This window comes from the organism of the source record quoted next, unplaced genomic scaffold, assembly GCF_019419815.1.
Source record: "Pyrus x bretschneideri cultivar Hongxiangsu unplaced genomic scaffold, Pyrus_bretschneideri_v1 Contig69, whole genome shotgun sequence".
Taxonomy (NCBI): Eukaryota; Viridiplantae; Streptophyta; class Magnoliopsida; order Rosales; family Rosaceae; genus Pyrus; species Pyrus x bretschneideri.
In genome coordinates, this window is record NW_025999808.1 from 541,987 (window position 1) to 559,037 (window position 17,051).

The 17,051-nt window shown below is 36.5% G+C and overlaps 1 protein-coding gene and 1 pseudogene across 3 annotated transcripts; both read right to left on the reverse strand.

The window, feature by feature from the left end:
* Positions 1-375: 375 nt before the first annotated feature.
* LOC125472287 (probable sphingolipid transporter spinster homolog 2) lies at positions 376-6,482 on the reverse strand. 3 transcript variants are annotated; one of them, XM_048573516.1, is made up of 17 exons: positions 6,175-6,482; positions 5,857-5,988; positions 5,490-5,591; positions 5,315-5,419; positions 5,123-5,198; positions 4,912-4,986; positions 4,142-4,244; positions 3,956-4,021; positions 3,487-3,514; positions 2,918-3,015; positions 2,593-2,669; positions 2,202-2,315; positions 1,990-2,109; positions 1,537-1,665; positions 1,197-1,275; positions 909-1,081; positions 376-722 (listed from the first exon to the last, which is right to left on the reverse strand). In XM_048573516.1, the coding sequence occupies exons 1-16, from the start codon at positions 6,465-6,467 to the stop codon at positions 954-956; spliced, it is 1,725 nt and encodes a 574-aa protein (XP_048429473.1). In that variant the 5' UTR covers positions 6,468-6,482; the 3' UTR covers positions 376-722; positions 909-953. The 3 variants fall into 3 exon arrangements, with proteins under 3 accessions (XP_048429473.1, XP_048429472.1, XP_048429474.1); XM_048573515.1 differs by having other exon boundaries at positions 376-1,081; XM_048573517.1 differs by lacking the exon at positions 3,956-4,021 and having other exon boundaries at positions 376-1,081.
* Positions 6,483-7,191: 709 nt separating this feature from the next.
* LOC125472277 lies at positions 7,192-15,397 on the reverse strand (annotated as a pseudogene).
* Between the last annotated feature and the right edge of the window lie 1,654 nt (positions 15,398-17,051).

The window sequence follows — 17,051 nt, forward strand, 5'->3', positions numbered from 1 at the left end:
ACTTGGCACAGAAACATAGCTGCCTGTGTTTGATGTGTAAAGGATACTTTGTCCAGCAACAGCATGGGATTTCTAATCGCCAAAGCGTCGTCCATGAACCTTGACTAGGACATAAATTCTACCTCATTCAACTGGGAAAAAATTAGTCGTTTTACGCCACAAAGACGACACTTCATTTTACGTCACTCCATATACCCTGAAAATAAATCAATCAGAAGGAGGAGGAAGACAACCGTTGATTTCGAGACATGGAATCATGGCAGCCATATTTGAAACGCATACAGCGATGGTATTTCAGCAACCGAAAAAGAACATGTAGAGAACTGAACAAGATTACAAGGCACAAGTAAAGTGCTGCTGCGTACAAAAGCTGAATTAAGGAAGAAATTATATCATTAATATAAATGCTGGTGTTTTTCTATTAGACAAGCTAGGAAACTATTGAATTGCATCTCAGACAACTTAATTACATCGCTTGTTTCACCGAGTTAAGGCGAAAACTCTACATATTGATTTAAAAGGGCAACTATAAATAAGAAAACTTTTTTTATCGTATACATAATTCCCAACAAAAAATTTGTTGGCAAATAATTCGATAGAGAGGCCTAATCTGGAAACAGCGGAAGCAGCACTACAACTCTCACCTTGAAACTTCTACAGATGAATTTTCAAATGGGTTTCAGCATTCTGGAGATGAATTTTGTCGTCATTACCATCCTCCACTTGTTCGGGCATTACAAGTCATAGTGAATTGGAACCAAGAGGTGAGTTTCTCAATTGATCAGGTTACTGTTTAACTCTAGAATTTACTAACCACGAAGATTTTCGTGGAAAATTAACACTATTTACACATTTTCCCAGCATAAATGGTAACAGAGACATGCAAACAATTATCGCATCGGCATTACCTTATAGATGAAACAAGCAACTTGCAAGCATTCACTATAGTAAATTTATGCTTTAACAGGGCCTTTTGCTCCCTCAGTTCTGTTCTCTTCAAGTGGTTTTTTGACTGTCTCAACCGTGGAGACTTCTTCCTTACCATCTTCGTCAGAACTACCCTTGTTGCTAACGAAGATCCCTAAAAAAAGTAGTACAAGCTTATTAACCTGATGCCGCTCAAAAAAAATTCACTCGCTTTAAAAATTTATAATACGAATTGAACAAATTATTATAACTAGTTGTCCTCCACCAACCTATGAACCATATTCCAGACGCAAGAAACAGAACAGATGTCACAGCAAGAGTTGTTATCCTCCAATTTTTAACATGGTCCTGCATATGAAAAGAACAAAACCCAAAACGGGAAAAACGAACATGGTGAGGATGCTAAACCGACAAGACAACCCTTCTATGAAAATTCACTCCAAACTGAACACTGGAATCAACTTCTTTCCCTTGCTGTCAGTATACCGCCTAGGAGCTGCTTCTCCAAATACCAACAGTAATAGAGTGACATAATTATATCACCAAAACATCAGCAGTAATCTCCACTTCCTCAAACAAATTATATAGAAAATAACTTTGAAGGCGCACCTGGAGTATTCCAGCAAGAGGCGAGGAAGGAACATCACCAAAGATGTGGATTGAAACAGTTGAGACAGCCATAGCCAATGGCCTAAGACTTGGTGTCACGCACTGCAGAGACACATAATTAACTGGAGCCTGCCAAGGAAAAGTGATTAACAGGGCAAACGTTATATAAAACTGGAATAGTATTTTATATTTATTATATATCAGTGAGCAGTCATTATCATATTATATGCTTCAGACTAACCACATATGTGTGGGTTTTCATCCCTACTGGTGGTACTTATGTGCATAACCAAACGTTGAGTTATGGCGTTAAAGTTTAGTAGACAAGATCATACTCATCATATACTAATCCACTCATTATTATAAGCAGACTATTACAAATTGAAGTTTAGCGTGCACAGTATGAATTGAAACCACCAAAGTTCAACCCAAATTGGAGAATTTTAAGATTACCTGGGTTGCAAACACAAGGAGCTCCCCCAATGCGAAGAGAACTACAAAACCATACAAGTTCCTTACACAGAAGGCACTGAAGCAAAATATTGCGCCTAGAAATGTTGCAACAGAGAGAAGCTGTGAAAGAAGCAAAGGGTTTCAACAGCACATTCTAATGAAACATGTTAAAGAAGACCGTATCATAAACGCTGGACACAAGCAGAACTCACCTTAAAAGCGTTATAAATTGTGGCAGTCACTGCATCAAGGATGAGCCCTCCAGCTAACGTCCCCAGAATTCCACAAACAATTGTAATACCTCCGAACCACAAATCTGGCTTATTCTGTCCAAAGTTCCAATGAACGAGAATACTGTCAGAATTGTTAGAATATTATTTCCTTTATGCTAGACTGCCGTTATTAATATAGTCTATTATATTCGGATAATGCATTTATAAGGTAAAAGAGCTGATCCCATAAGTAATATCACTGGGAGATCATCGATATACCAACGCTTTTGATAGTTAAGGTCAAAATTCAGTTTCCTTTTAGCAAAAAAAGCAGGATTACGTGACCAAAAAAAAAAAAAAAGAAAAGAAAAAAAAGAGCAAAGAGCTATACCATATGATAAATGTCATAACCAGCCTTTGGTCCCCAGTACGAGTAGGCTCCAATGACAAAGTTATATGACACATAACCTGCCAGTCAATTAAATTGTGAGTAAAAAAAATATAAAAAGTATGTAAATAATAAATAGTAACCTTTAGTAGCACTTTATCAGAACTTTCTCCAGTTAAATTAGTGTAAGATTGCAAACATTACCACTTTTTTTTTACCCAATACAGGTAAAACATGATCAAGATCTATAAGATTAAGTACAATTGAAATTATATTTTACTATATTAGGATAAAATTTTAGAAGAACAAGTAGAGGATGAGGGAGTACCTAAGACATTAACAACATAAACTTTATCGAGCAAAAGCGCTTTCATATCTCTTGAGAATCTTGAGAGTTGGCTCAAAGACTTTGTAGCAGGGCTGGGCCTGAAATACACAAAAAGAAGAACAATCTAACAGATAAGAAATACCATTTTAGGATGTTAGATGTGTAAGGATCCTGTCCTACCCTCTCTATTGATTCTATCACGCTGACATTACTAAAACTTTTTTTTTCAGTTGATTAGGGGGCTAGCAGCCAAAAGATCCAACAGCAGATTAAGAAGCAAGGTCTAGCCACATGGGACACAAGGAAAAAGAGAACCATGTATTTATTTAAACATGTTACTAATGTGCCCATATCTGAAATGGAACTGGCATTTGAATTGCAGATGCATTGCAACGGTTTTTGTTATTTGAGCACCCTACCTGGTAGTGCTCAGCAGGTTTTCCCAGTTGACAGAGAGCAGAATGGGAACACTTCTGAAGTGGGCTAATAATTCTATTTTTCTCATAATTACGAAGGACAGTAAAGATAACCAAGTAATAGGGAAAAAGATGGATGCAATCATTACTTACCAAGAAGCTTTTTCTGTGACATCTGAATCTGCAGTTAGAAGCTAATCAGAATAAACATACAAATTTGGATATCAAATAACTTCTTGAAATTTAAAAAAAAAAAATATATCAAGCATCGGAGAACTGCTTCCACACTACCATTCATAGTCATTATGTTGAACATCTTAGATCCACCCGAAGTTCCTGCCCTTACAAACGCATTTAAGGAAAAGCTACAATGTAACTGATTATATTGATACAAATGATTGAAGCCGAACAAGGTTTCTCACACATTAATACTTTTTAAGATTAACGTGGGATATCTTTTAGAAATTAAAGAACGGAAAGTTCACCCCATAATTATCCTACATTACTAGTAAATGACAACACAAACTGTTCCTGAGACCATTTTCGAACTAAAAAAATACAGAGTAATATTTCTTTTTTGAAAAATGAAATCGACTTTGCAAAACAACAGAACATGAAATACCTTCAATTAAAGGACTAGTTGTTTCAATAGGTTCCAAAGTTTTTCTTGTGTCAGCAGGAGCAAGACCTAAAGTTACCAGTTAAGTTACATTACAACAAATCTGATGGATCATATATAAAACATAAGCTTCTTTATCACAGACGATGCATCACAGAGTCACAAAAAGAACGAAACAATAAAATTCACCTTTCAACTCCAATGGTTTCATCACAAAAGCCAATACACAAAATGGAAGCATACTTAATGCCTCTCCCCAGAATGCATAACGCCAACTGAAACTGGATCCCACCTAAACATTGATCCAAAGCAGAATATCATTACGACAAGACATCTACCCCAGTGCAAAATCACCATGATATACAAGGATGCTACCAATAGATAAATTTGATTTATTCAATCCAATGACCACAAATAAAGAGAGGTGTATGAAAGGCTAAATTGCAGTTGAAATCAATTGCCCTTACTAATAAGAATTAAGAAGTTGAACAAGCCATTACCTTAGTACAAGGAAAGAAACGCTTAATTTTAAAACACTAGGATACATTCCAAATTCAGAAGTGAAAGGGAACCTTCAAGGGCAGAGAGTATTGCATGTTGTTTCTTGCAACCAACAATTTAAGTTATCGAACTTTTCGATTGGTTTTGTAGAATGGGAGGAAGAGAAAGTGAGGGAAAGGCCAGCAATCGTCTAGATACGTGAATAGCTATCTCTATAATTACAGACCCTAAAATATTGAACTGATTTTGTCAATGATGTCATGGATATCCAACAATATCATGTGAGGTGATTGGTACCATGAGTAAAAGCGGATAGATGAGCCCACCCACAGTAAACCAATTAACAAGCTCCAACAGACACACACTTACCCAAAAACAAAATGGAATTTTGAAAAATTCAACCAGCAGCCTTTATATATGTACAAATATGAAGTTAGCTTGCAAAATTTAAAACTTACAAATCCACCATAAACATAGCCCACGGCAATTCCAGTTGGTATACACATGTAAAACATAGCAAGCCATGCTGTTTTCTGGGCCCACAATTGACAAATATTCAGCATAATTGTGAAAATAATCATCAAATACATCAAATATTGTCTACCTCTGAAACATATTTGATCGTAAAGAACAATAGGGAGGGATGAAGAGAAGGGAAAGAAACCAAACCTGAGTTGCAGGAGCATGGTCATCGATGAATGGTGCTGCAAGACTAATGAAAGATGCCTCACCAACTCCAACCAGCCTAGAATGGTAAACCTCAATTATAAACCCACAATCTAACACAGGAAGGTGATGCTGATGCAAAGAACAAAGCCAAAGTTGTAAAATCGGAGAATAGTACAGCATTGTTGCACTCACATGCGACATATTGCAATGGTCCAAAAGTTAATTGAACCACCACACCCGGCTGTGGCAAATGTCCAAATAGATAATCCAACTCCAATCAGCCTAAAAGGATTGTGACTGAAAAGACAACAATGCTTATGAATACTGTAAGTTAGCAACTCATCTCATGCATACTGTAAGTACTCACCTCTTTGCCAACGATGCAAAGATGGGTGAGGCCACAAGAAGGCCAACCATAAATGCAGATGACAGAGAGCCGTCTTCAAAATTGCTCAATTTAAAATCTCCCCTGTAAGGAACATGCCACCGTAAACCAAATACAACCAACAGATCAAAGGAATCGTGAAAAATAGTGCAAATTATTCAAATAAGTGACCCTAATTAAACGCTTCACGGATTTTCAAAAACTTATCGGAAATGAATCTAGTTTCTCGATAAACAAATGGATAATGAATGCATATGCGACAACAGCCACTGAATTAGACAGTAGAATGCCAGATTAATATTGGCCTCTAAGGCTCCGAAACTCTCATAAGAAACTCTAAAAATCTTACTGAATTCCGGTACCCGCGGTACAAATGCCGCTAGGATCACAAACCCCAATGCTACCGTTGACACCATTGCTGGCTATTGCTCCTCGATCGACATAATTAATCAAGTTAATCACACAGAACATCACGAGCAACCTGTTTTACGTACGAAATAAACAAAATATTTGATCACATTCCAGGAGCAACCTCTTCCCTTCAAATGCAGCTTCAAAATTTGAAAATTTACTGGCTCAATTACATTTCCAGATAAGAAAAATGCAGAAAACCCAAGAATTTTCAATTCAAAAGTAATTTAAGGGAAACTGAGTTGGGAATGTTTACCTTTTTGGGGTGAACCATGATGGATATCGAGGTGAGTCTGAGATGGGGCTCTCCGACATATCTGGGTTGGGAGGATCGGACGGCGGAGTAGGGATTGGAGGAGGCGCTTGATGGTGGTGCTGCTCCTGTTGCTTCTCTCGTTGTTGTGATTCCGCCATAATAATGATGAGATTATGAGAGAGAGGAGAGAAGAGGGAGGGGTGGAGAAAGAGAGCCTTGTTCCGCAAGCAACCTCCAAAGTTTACAGCACCCTCTGCCTCTGCCCCCTCTCTCCCCTCTCTCTCAGGACACATCTTTAACCATGTTTTGAAACTCATTTTTATCCATTTATAGAAAATAATGACAAATATTCATTTTTACCAAAAATTTGTTTTAGTAGTATGGTCTACGGTATTTCTGTTCGAATGGCAAGAGTTAGTAGATTAATAATTATAAAATAATACTTAAGCAAACAAACCAACAATATATATCATAAGGCCATAGTTAAGAGTATTTTTATTTGTGAGAGTCACACTGCCATGTCGGGTTAGTACTGATCCACTTATACAATATTTGGTGAGCAATAAGATTAATGTTTTGTGAACCTAAATTATAGAATTAGTGAATAGAGAAATGACTGCAAATAGTGGATTGCTTTGGTAGCTAGAGCTTTCCTCTTCATTCCTTGTGTCTCGGGTTCCAACCTTCCCTCTCCCCTCTAGTGTAGAGAAACATTGATAATTCTCTCCCCCATTTGATTTCTTGTTTATTTATCATTTTTCAATTGAGATTAGAATAATAATGTAGATGTCTACACAGCCACATTAGTTAAAGCTTATGCGCTCTCCTTAGAGAGTTAGAGTTCAAGTCCACCTCATGACAATTTAGATTGGTTTAAAACGGTCCGGTTACAATTTCGTACTCTAATAACATAGAACTCATTTTAGAAGTGCTTTCAAAAGCACTTGAAGTGCATTTAGGACAAGCACCAGTTACGTGCTTTAAGTTTAAAAAGCACTTCCAAACACACCCACAACAGAAGAAGAAAGTAGGTTTTGCAGTAGACAATTACATCCACACTCACCCAAATTGCGTAAATCTGTTTCCACTAACTAATTCTTAAACTGTAACAACTTGACACCATTTTACACACATGAAACAGATACAGAAACCCAACTTTCTTATTCACCCGCTCATACCTACTCGGTTTTGAAACTGTACATCTCTAGAACCCAGCTCTCGGCAACGGAAAACCTGCATAGAGGAATACGCAAGCTCTAACATACGCATTTATGTACACGTTCACAAATTTTTCAAGGCTGTATACGCAGAAGTATGGATGTCGCAGCACTCAGCATCCCACGAGAAGTCCATTTCCATGGCATCCGTTATCTTTCTCTTCCACTTCGACGGGTTGTTTTTCTTCAAATAACAGGACAGCAGATTTCAACAACTTAGAAGTCCATTTCCATGGCATCCGTTATCTTTCTCTTCCACTTCGACGGGTTGTTTTTCTTCAAATAACAGGACAGCAGATTTCAACAACTTTAGCATCTTGATAATAATTGGGAGTTTAGAAGAGAATCTGAAAGTTTAATGCCCAGGTAAAGAATCGCATACAATTTCATCCAGGGCTTGGCTTAGAGTCATATTTCCAAACGTACAGCATATGAAACGTGAGAAATTAGTGGTCTCGTAGTTATGTTCGACAAAGTTCCTGTTCAAAGTTATAGCCAATGAGACATTTATAATTATACTTTCAAATGAAATAACAGCACAAGAAAATATAACCATCTGTACGTTTTCATTCCGAAGAAGAAAACTTACCCGAACCCCTCGTCGTTGGAGTTTACTGTAATTGGACCAGCTCCGTATATTAAAGCCTTTAGCTATATACAATGAATAATTGCACATCAGACAAGGAAAATTATTTCCGTAAGTAAATTTCTCCGGAAATTTTAAAAGGTATTCAATTAAAACTAAAAGGAGAAAAGACAGGAACATAAACTAACACTGGGGAGACGGAAAGAGAGAACTAACTGGAACTTGAAGGTCAGGGTCATGAAAAGATTGGCATAAGATAACACCAGATCCCGTGAAAACCAAATGTGATAACGCTTCATCATTCCCATCTATGAATTGTACATTTGCATCCTGCAGCCAAAGGAGAACACAAAATATGTATAGGTGACGCGAAAAGCATGCAACAACTTTTGTTCTCACATCAAAGAAATACTGCCACTTACGACCTAATAGTTATACACATCAAAAGAATAAAAAGAATCTCATAAACACAACTATGGGTTGCATTGAACATATTAGGGTCTGCAGAAACTTTTGTTAAGACGCAAAAGATCAAAATACAAAAGCAAAATTCTATAATGATTTACCACAAATGTCCTTAAAACAATGAACAAGAGGCAATGCGACCTGTACCTTCAAGGGTTCATGCAAGGATCCCAACTTGTTTACGCTTGATATTTTGCCAATCCCCATGACGATGAACTGTAGGAAGACACTTAACCATCACATCCACGAGAAACAATCTAGAAAAACAACTTAAATACCAGGTTCCTTAAGTAAAGTTTTCCGAAAGAAATGGCTAGTTATTTCTTCCCTTGCTACCAAGCACACTGACCATTATTTTTTTTTGAAATTACCCCTTGCACATCATAAAGGCGTTCAGCAAGTCTCGGCCACTAAGCCATACAATTTTCTGATGAGAAAAGAAAAAGGGGAAGTACCTACCTTTACATCAATCCTGCTAGTTTTCGAAAATATTTCCCTCAGCTTCTCCAGATCAACATCTGATACTTTAGAGAAAAGATGCATCCAACCTGATAAAATATTCGTAATTTGTTGCATTTCCAGTAAAAATCAGAAAACAAGTATAAAACCTTCCATAAAAAATGTAGGTGAAAGGAAGATAAAACAAAAAGAAAGTCAAGTTATTCTGAAGACAAGGCTTCCCTGAGCAAGCAGTCCCATACCATAGATTAATTTCAGAAAGACAATCAAGGCTTAACTTGGAATGTGGATTTTTTTGTCAGATAACACACATCTAACCGAAGAATGTTAATTTTGTCCATGTTTTCAACTTGTCACCCACCTAACATGGTTACCTAAGAAATAACAGGTTGTAACACACCAAGTACAAGCTAATGAAAACTAGGTGTTCACAGCTCAGATAACCTCAGATGCATACGTACAAGAAAAGTAGAAGCATGCTCGGATAACCCAAGGTGCTGCTGCAATGCAGCTTTGCAGACTGTTTTCCCTTTCATATCCTTCGCATTATACTGTACAGGAAGAAAGTTGTCCGTGGACGGATCTGAGGTGGAGTTGTCAAATCCACAAGGAGCAATAATCACTTTGTTTCTGAAAGAAAATGGGAACATTACATGAATTTTCTTTCAGTGTAAGAAACCAAAAGAATCTGCATGAATGTTTGAGTGAGCTACTTACTTGTGAATGTTCAAGGTAGGATCCAACCCAAGACTCAAGACTCTGAATAACCCTGCCTTTTGAAAGTATGGATGACATAATGACAACTTTATTGGAGTAAACAACTCCACCCTGCAAATTTATAGAAAATAAAACCTCCAGGGAATCCATGCCGAATATTAAAGGAAACTAGAGCTTCCGATAAAGAATGGACTTTGAAGTATGGGAAATAATATTGAATAACAAATGAAATGAGCTGGAAACCAGGACATCATAGCAATGCTGCCTTTTTATGTGTTCTCCAAACTTATATATGGAAGCTGAAATTTGAGGGAATACAATGAAAAAGCAAGGGTTGTGATTTTCACACACCCTTAACTACTTTTCCCACACCCCTTCCTATTTTTTTAATACTTAATTGGTATCCTACTATTTAATCTTTCATATATACCCTTCCTACTTTTTGATGGTAATTAATGAAAGATTAAATAGGGAGGGGTATATATGGAAGATTAAATAGTAGGATACAAATTAAGTATTAAAAAAATATGGAGGGGTGTGGGAAAAGTAGTTAAGGGTGTGTGAAAATCACAACCCAAAAGCAAACATAAAAGAACTAGAGCCTATGTATTGCAACCGTTCATAAATAAATATACTTTATTACCTTGGCCTCCTTCACAATTGTATCTTAACCGAGCCAATTTCCATTCAGTTGAAAGTTGAAATGATATATTGATTCTCATTTGAAAATTTTAAATTTTATGTATCTACAATCTGAATTAAACAGTAAACCATTCATAAAGTCACCAGGTCAAGGCTGGAATGCATTCTTATTTCACATCATACTCAGGAAAGACGGAAACAATACTCAAATCCTAACCCATGTTGTTACATTGTCAAAATTGGACAAATTGCGGGAAGTTTCTCAGACATAAGATAAAATAGTGACTTCAACGTAAGAAGACTATAACATGCAGTCATTGAAAAATATCTATCCAACTGTGTATATTATGCATTAGTTACATGACATAAGATATATATATATATATATATAAAGGACGGTGAATTCCTGTATTATCTTGCAAAAAATTATCAAGAGAAGAGAGACAGAATAGCTATGGAATACACCTTCAACATATTAACGAGATGTGCCTTGGTATTATCTTGCAAACGATCAGGACGGTGAAGTCTAGCGGGATCGAGTCCACATAACTCTAGTTTCTCTGGATGCTCAAGACACTAAAGTATCGATACACAGCATTATAAATTGGATCCATGTGAGTATGTAAAGTTAAAAAGAAAAAATATACAGCTACTTGCCTGTGAGTTGAGGTCATGGCATGTCAATAGAATTCTTGTACCTTCAAGTCCCTGTACAGATGAGGAAAAACAATTATACGGTGACACGAATTCCATGCCAAAAATAAATAAATGTTTTTCTCTAACCTGCAACCACAAGTTGGGAAGGGGCAAGAAAAATACAACAAGATACATTAGAAAAATTGACTCTCATGTGACGGAAAACTAAAGCAGCCAGTGATATCAGTACTGTGATGGACATTTAAGGTACTTAGATTGGCTTCCATGTTGACCACATAAAGTTTTCTGCCTTTCCACATCCTTTATAAATTTCCTTAAACAAGGTGCGAGTTGTATAATGCAGGACAGACACGTTACCACGTAAGCAAGCTGTTAGCATCATACCATCTTCCCCACTACATATTTTCCATAATTCACACTGAGACATTGCCCTCAAATTATATCCATAGGAAAAAGAGCTTCCTTATTCGGTCCTTATTAAGTAGCTAATTAAGTTATAGCATCTCAACCAGGAATCAAATTTGAAGTATGTATGGCTAAGTACACAATGGGCTGCGCACACTTAGCTACTTATTAGATCACTCTGTACGCATACATTATAAATTTGTGTCAATATATATCAAATACGTCTTCCAAGTTGCATTGCATTAAGTTTCATCAAATGAAATGAATTACATGCAAATTTATTCTTTGAAAATGAATATTAAAAGAAAGGTTCATGCTCGGGAGCAAAGAGAAGGATGCGGTAGTACTTATTTAATGGTATTCAATATAGAGCAAAGAAAATACAGTTTTAAGCTGTACCTGTTTAACAGTAATATCCCAGAAAAGTGGCCCAATAATAGCAGTCTCCCAGTTGTGGATATGTATCACATCAGGATGCTTTCCAGATTTTATGATATAATCCAATGAAGCACAGGAGAAATAGGTAAACCTGAATGCATCAAATACATGAACCATCACAGAAGAAATTGTTCATGGCAGAGCTAGATACCATATTAGATATAATCTCCTAAATATGGAGATACGGCACCACAAAAGTTAGGCCTTTTCTTGTATAGAGAGAGTAAGATACCCATGAGTATCTGAATTCATGATGGTTTTAAAAGCCCAAAGTGCTCAATATAATTTTATTTCTATGAGAGCATACTAGTTCAAAGTAACCCACTTTCAGTTCATAATACTTTAAGAAAAGGCCAATCTTACGAACCTATGTTTTAGTAAGGTTTTTTCCTCTAAGAACCTCATCAAAATACAACCCAAAGATAAATCGTCAAGAATATGAGTGAAAATTATACCGACCTTTCAAAGTCATCTGAGTAGCCATATAGCCTCTCACGATTGAAAAAGGATGAGTAGTATACTGGTTGAATTAAAGTAACTCCAATGCCATAGACAACGCTGCATAACAAGTAGATAAAGCTAGATAAATACAGAATTTCAAACATAACACTATAACAACACAGATGCTTTTCTAATAAAAGAGCTAGTTAGAAGTTAGTTGGTACTTGGGATCTAGAACACAGATGCGCACATGCACGCACGCACGCACCCAAACAGACAGACACATGAAAGACCTCACCACCACACAGTCCAAGTCGATCAACGTACTAATCGGGTTTCTTAATTTTTCCCCTTTTAGTCTTATGATCCTCAGCAAGAGAGGGCCCATTTAAAAAATAAAAAACATAGCCACAATAGGCTCATGATCATAATACCATGGCCAGTTAATGGGCAATACCCATGAGCCTGGTCAAGTCTGACTTCATATGTTACTGTTAGAACTCAAGTTCTCACGTAAACGGGTTAGCCAAATGTTGTCAGCGGTGTACCTTGAACCCAGATATATTCGACTATTACCAAACTGAATTTTCTAAAGCAAACATAAATATAGTGTACAAAGAAACAACTCAAGCTTACCCGGTCCAGATTTTGTTCCCATGCAACTGACCATTGTAATACGAATACCATTAGATCCTTCTTTCCCAAAATTATATCTTCGGAAACAACAAATTGAACAAAGAAAAAGAGAACATTCACATTTTCCATATTCTGCAATCCTACAGGTTTTCTATCTTCATGACCGCGCATTCTAATGAAATAAGCGGCAAGTCTAGAATACTTCAGATCCCATGAGAAAAGAACAGACCTAAGTGAACATACTTGGTGTAACTATCTCTTCCATCAGCATTCCTACATCAGACTCTGTTTCCTCTATCTCCCTTGGCCGTTAGGAATGCGGCAGGCAACTGAATTAAGCAAGAGCTACCTAGTAGATTTCTTGGACTACACGAGGATGTGTCAATAGCATACTACTGCCAGAGTACCTACAACAGGTTTCACTAAACCAATATTATTGTCACAGTTTCATCTTTTCTTCTAGTTATCAACTTATGATTATCCACCCATACTTATGAGAGCAATTTTTGTCTTAAAGTTCTCTATCAAAGAAAACAATATTTAGGTCTTCCATAGTTAAGCACTCTGAGTAAAGAGAAACAAAAATTACAAAGGAGGTCCCATAATTACTTGGGAAGGACCTCCACCAAATTCCCCTTCCTTTGTAGTGCACAAGACAAGCCTGTCACATATGAAGCCAAGGATCCAAAAGAGACCGGGCGTGCCATTTCCGTGCATACATGGACAATGTGAAAGCCATTCCTGAAAGTTTCAAAATAAAACATAACATCACTTTTTGAAAGAGAAAGAAGCGACAAAAAGAATGAGAGTAAAATGCTGATCTCCCCTCTGAACTTCACCTAACTTTTGATTTACCCCCTAAGCTTTTAAATTGGAAAATCAAGGACTTAAACTAATTTTTTTGGCCAATTCCTCCTCCCCCCCCTCCCCCCCCCTCCCCCCCCGGCCCCGGCCGTTAGTTTTTCATAAATTCCAGCCAAATAAATGTTAACTCTTATTGTGTGCACACCACATGACTTTCCCTTGAGAACAAAAGCGTCACTTCGCTAGACCTTCAGATGCAAAAGCTATAGAATCACACAGATTTGCATAGGTCAACATTCAGAAATCTAGGGTTTTCAATTATTTTAAAGAACGAAGCGACCGAACTACCTCACATGTTGTGCATATGTTTTCATTTAACAGAAATTTGGATTGGTTGGGGGGGGGGGGGGGGGGGGGGGGGGGGGGTTTATCGTGCAGGGGTGTGGAGGGGAATTGAAAGATTGGTATATTTTGTATGTCAAATATGCAAACCACTACCTTTTGATTCTCTCGGAGAAGTGACGGAGTTCAGCTAGAATCTCAGTGTCTCCTTTCTGCAGGGTGTCATTAAATACTTCAGGTCAGCAAAATTTGTTATCCATATCCAGCCTTCTCAAATCGGATGCCTCCATGGTGGTAACCATTCCATTGAGGACCATTGAATCTATCCGAAAGAGTGGCTCCCAACAGCTTACCCTTCTGGTTTACAGTACATCAACAGAAAGACACTCTTAAACTAACCCTCATGAACTCTATATACTTCTTTCACTTTCGAAGAACATGATCACCGACAATTGTCCAAAACAAGTAAAACAACAAATATTTCATCACATAATGGTACATAAGCCTAAATTAGACCTTTAGTTCCCATGGTTTAGGCTCAATTCCACTGTACGTTTTATAATTCCAATTTCAATAAGTTCATTTGTATAGATTAGTTCCCCATCATTTTCAACGTGCTCCAAATTTACGTTTCTGTCACATTGTTTGACGAAAACTTTCAAATTATAACCAAAGCATGTTCACCATGGCCCGACTTCAGATTGTTAGAAACACCGCACCAAATTCTTAGAGTTCAGAATACAAGAAATACTAATACTTATCAGGGATGATTAAGGTACCTTGAGGTCTTGGCAGCCTGCTTTTCCAGCTCCAGTTGCTCAATCCTATCCACCAACAGCTCTTTCTCTCTGTTGATTTTGTTGAGTTCTTCTACCGCCTTAACGCGTTGCTGGTTTAACCGCAGAATATCTGAATTTTCATTCCAAAAGTGGAATGGAATTAAAACAGGTTAAAAATAAATAAATAAATAAACAGAGAGAAAAAAAAAGCCACAAATAACATGAATTGCAATTGAGGAGTTTGGTTTTGGCTTACTCTACTGAGCTTCTCTGAAGAGTTTCCAAATGTCTTCGGCCCGAGAGACTGACTCCGCATTTCCATCGCCCTTAACCCTAAAATTAATTGAGCTTGGAATGATTAGATCAAAGTACAGCAGAAAATTGAGGTTTTAGAAAATAATGATAACAATTAAGTGACTGACTTCATTTCTGAGGAGGAGGAGGAGGCATTGACGGCGGAGCAGCAAACTAGTGGAGTTAGAGGTTTCTGATGCGGTGGTTGCCATTGCCACGGGCGGAGGATCGAGCTGCTCATCAGCGCCTTCATTTTTCCGACCAAACTGTTTTGAGTAATGGAGGACGAGGAGACGATAAAAGTCGTGATTTTTCTTTTCTGTAATTTATTAATTTTGACTTAATTAGCGTTGAAATCACAATAATTTTTATTAAAATATTACTTACCTGTATCCGCAACGCAACCGGCTAACTTTACTGAATTCGTTTTTTTTGTTTTTGGTAACGGGTTTGGTGATTTTCTGTCGGATTGGATCGGCAACAAATATTTCAATACCAATTTAGAAAAGTTTTGGACTCGAACATTAATTTTAATTTTGGATTATTAGAATTTATCAGAAATTTCGAAACATAATTTAGATTTCCTACAATTTGCAAGGCTTTGATCAATTCATACACGATATGCAATTTATGCTCATGGTTCATCTCAAACTATCATGTGGAGACCACTTCATGCACCTAAACTCGAAATTAATTTTGATGGCTGCCGATGGGTTCATCATTAGAGATGCTAATGATTCACCTGTTGTGGTTGGTGCCTACAATCCTAGAGAAGTTACAATTTTTGTTGCTGAAGCTCTTGCTCCTCGTGATGCTTTGAGATTTGCAATAGTCAAAGGTTTCAAGGGCATGTATGTTGAAGGAGATTCCAAACTTATTATTGATGTCATTTTGAACAAGTGTAGTACATCTTCTGACAATCATTGACGACATTATATCTCTTGCCAATTCTTTTTCTTTTATCTCTTGGTCACATGTCTTTGTGAGGCGAATTTTCTTGCTGATGTCATTACTAGTGTTGACCACTCGATATAGGATACTTATATTTGGGATAGTCATTTCCCATTACTGCTACAAATACATTTTTATAGGGAGCAGTTCTACTAGAGGTTTTTCTCTTTAATTAAATTTCTTTTTCATAAAAAAAAATTAATGAAAATGGCTTCAAAACTTTGCATTTTAACCAAAAATCATAAGAACAAAAAATAAAAAAAAACATAAAATATAAACATGTGTCAGCGCACGTCCCCCCAACCCCGCCCTCCTCCAATATAATTAAATAAGAAAAATACATGAAAATATTATATTATGTATGAATTAGCTAACTATAACAACCATTTTTGGGTCTTTCACAAAGCAAGATAACACAAACACACATCTGGTACTATAATCTTGTAAGGTGTATTTTCATGCATATAATAAATAATATATAAGAATGATATATGTATATTTCACTCTTACCTACCTAAGGCAAAAGAAATAATATACATATATACAAAGTGGAGTACCGTTAAGTTTCATAAACAATGTAGTATCGTTAAGTTTCATAAATAGTGTGATAAGTTTCATAAATATTGTACTAAGTTTCATAAACGGTGTAGTAACGTTAAGTTTCATAAACAGTGTAGTAAGTTTTATAAATAGAATGTGTGAGGGCATGAGGGTCCCGTGCGTCATTTTTTTTATTTTGTTAATAATAAAATTATGTCTTTTTTAATTCAAATTTAAGTTCTTTTGTTATTTTTATTAAATTTAAGCATTTTTCATTAAATAAGTTATAGCATGATTTTTTTAATTAATAAACTTGACCCAAACCGTTTTCATGAAAATTTCCCAAAAAATAGGCTTTAAAATTTTTCCAACTTTTATGTATGCACCATTTAATATATTTTTCTATTTTTGTGATCTTTGTACTTCAGTACGTGTGGATTATGTATATATTTTTATTGTGATCTTTGTACATCAGTACGTTTGGATTATACACACACACACATA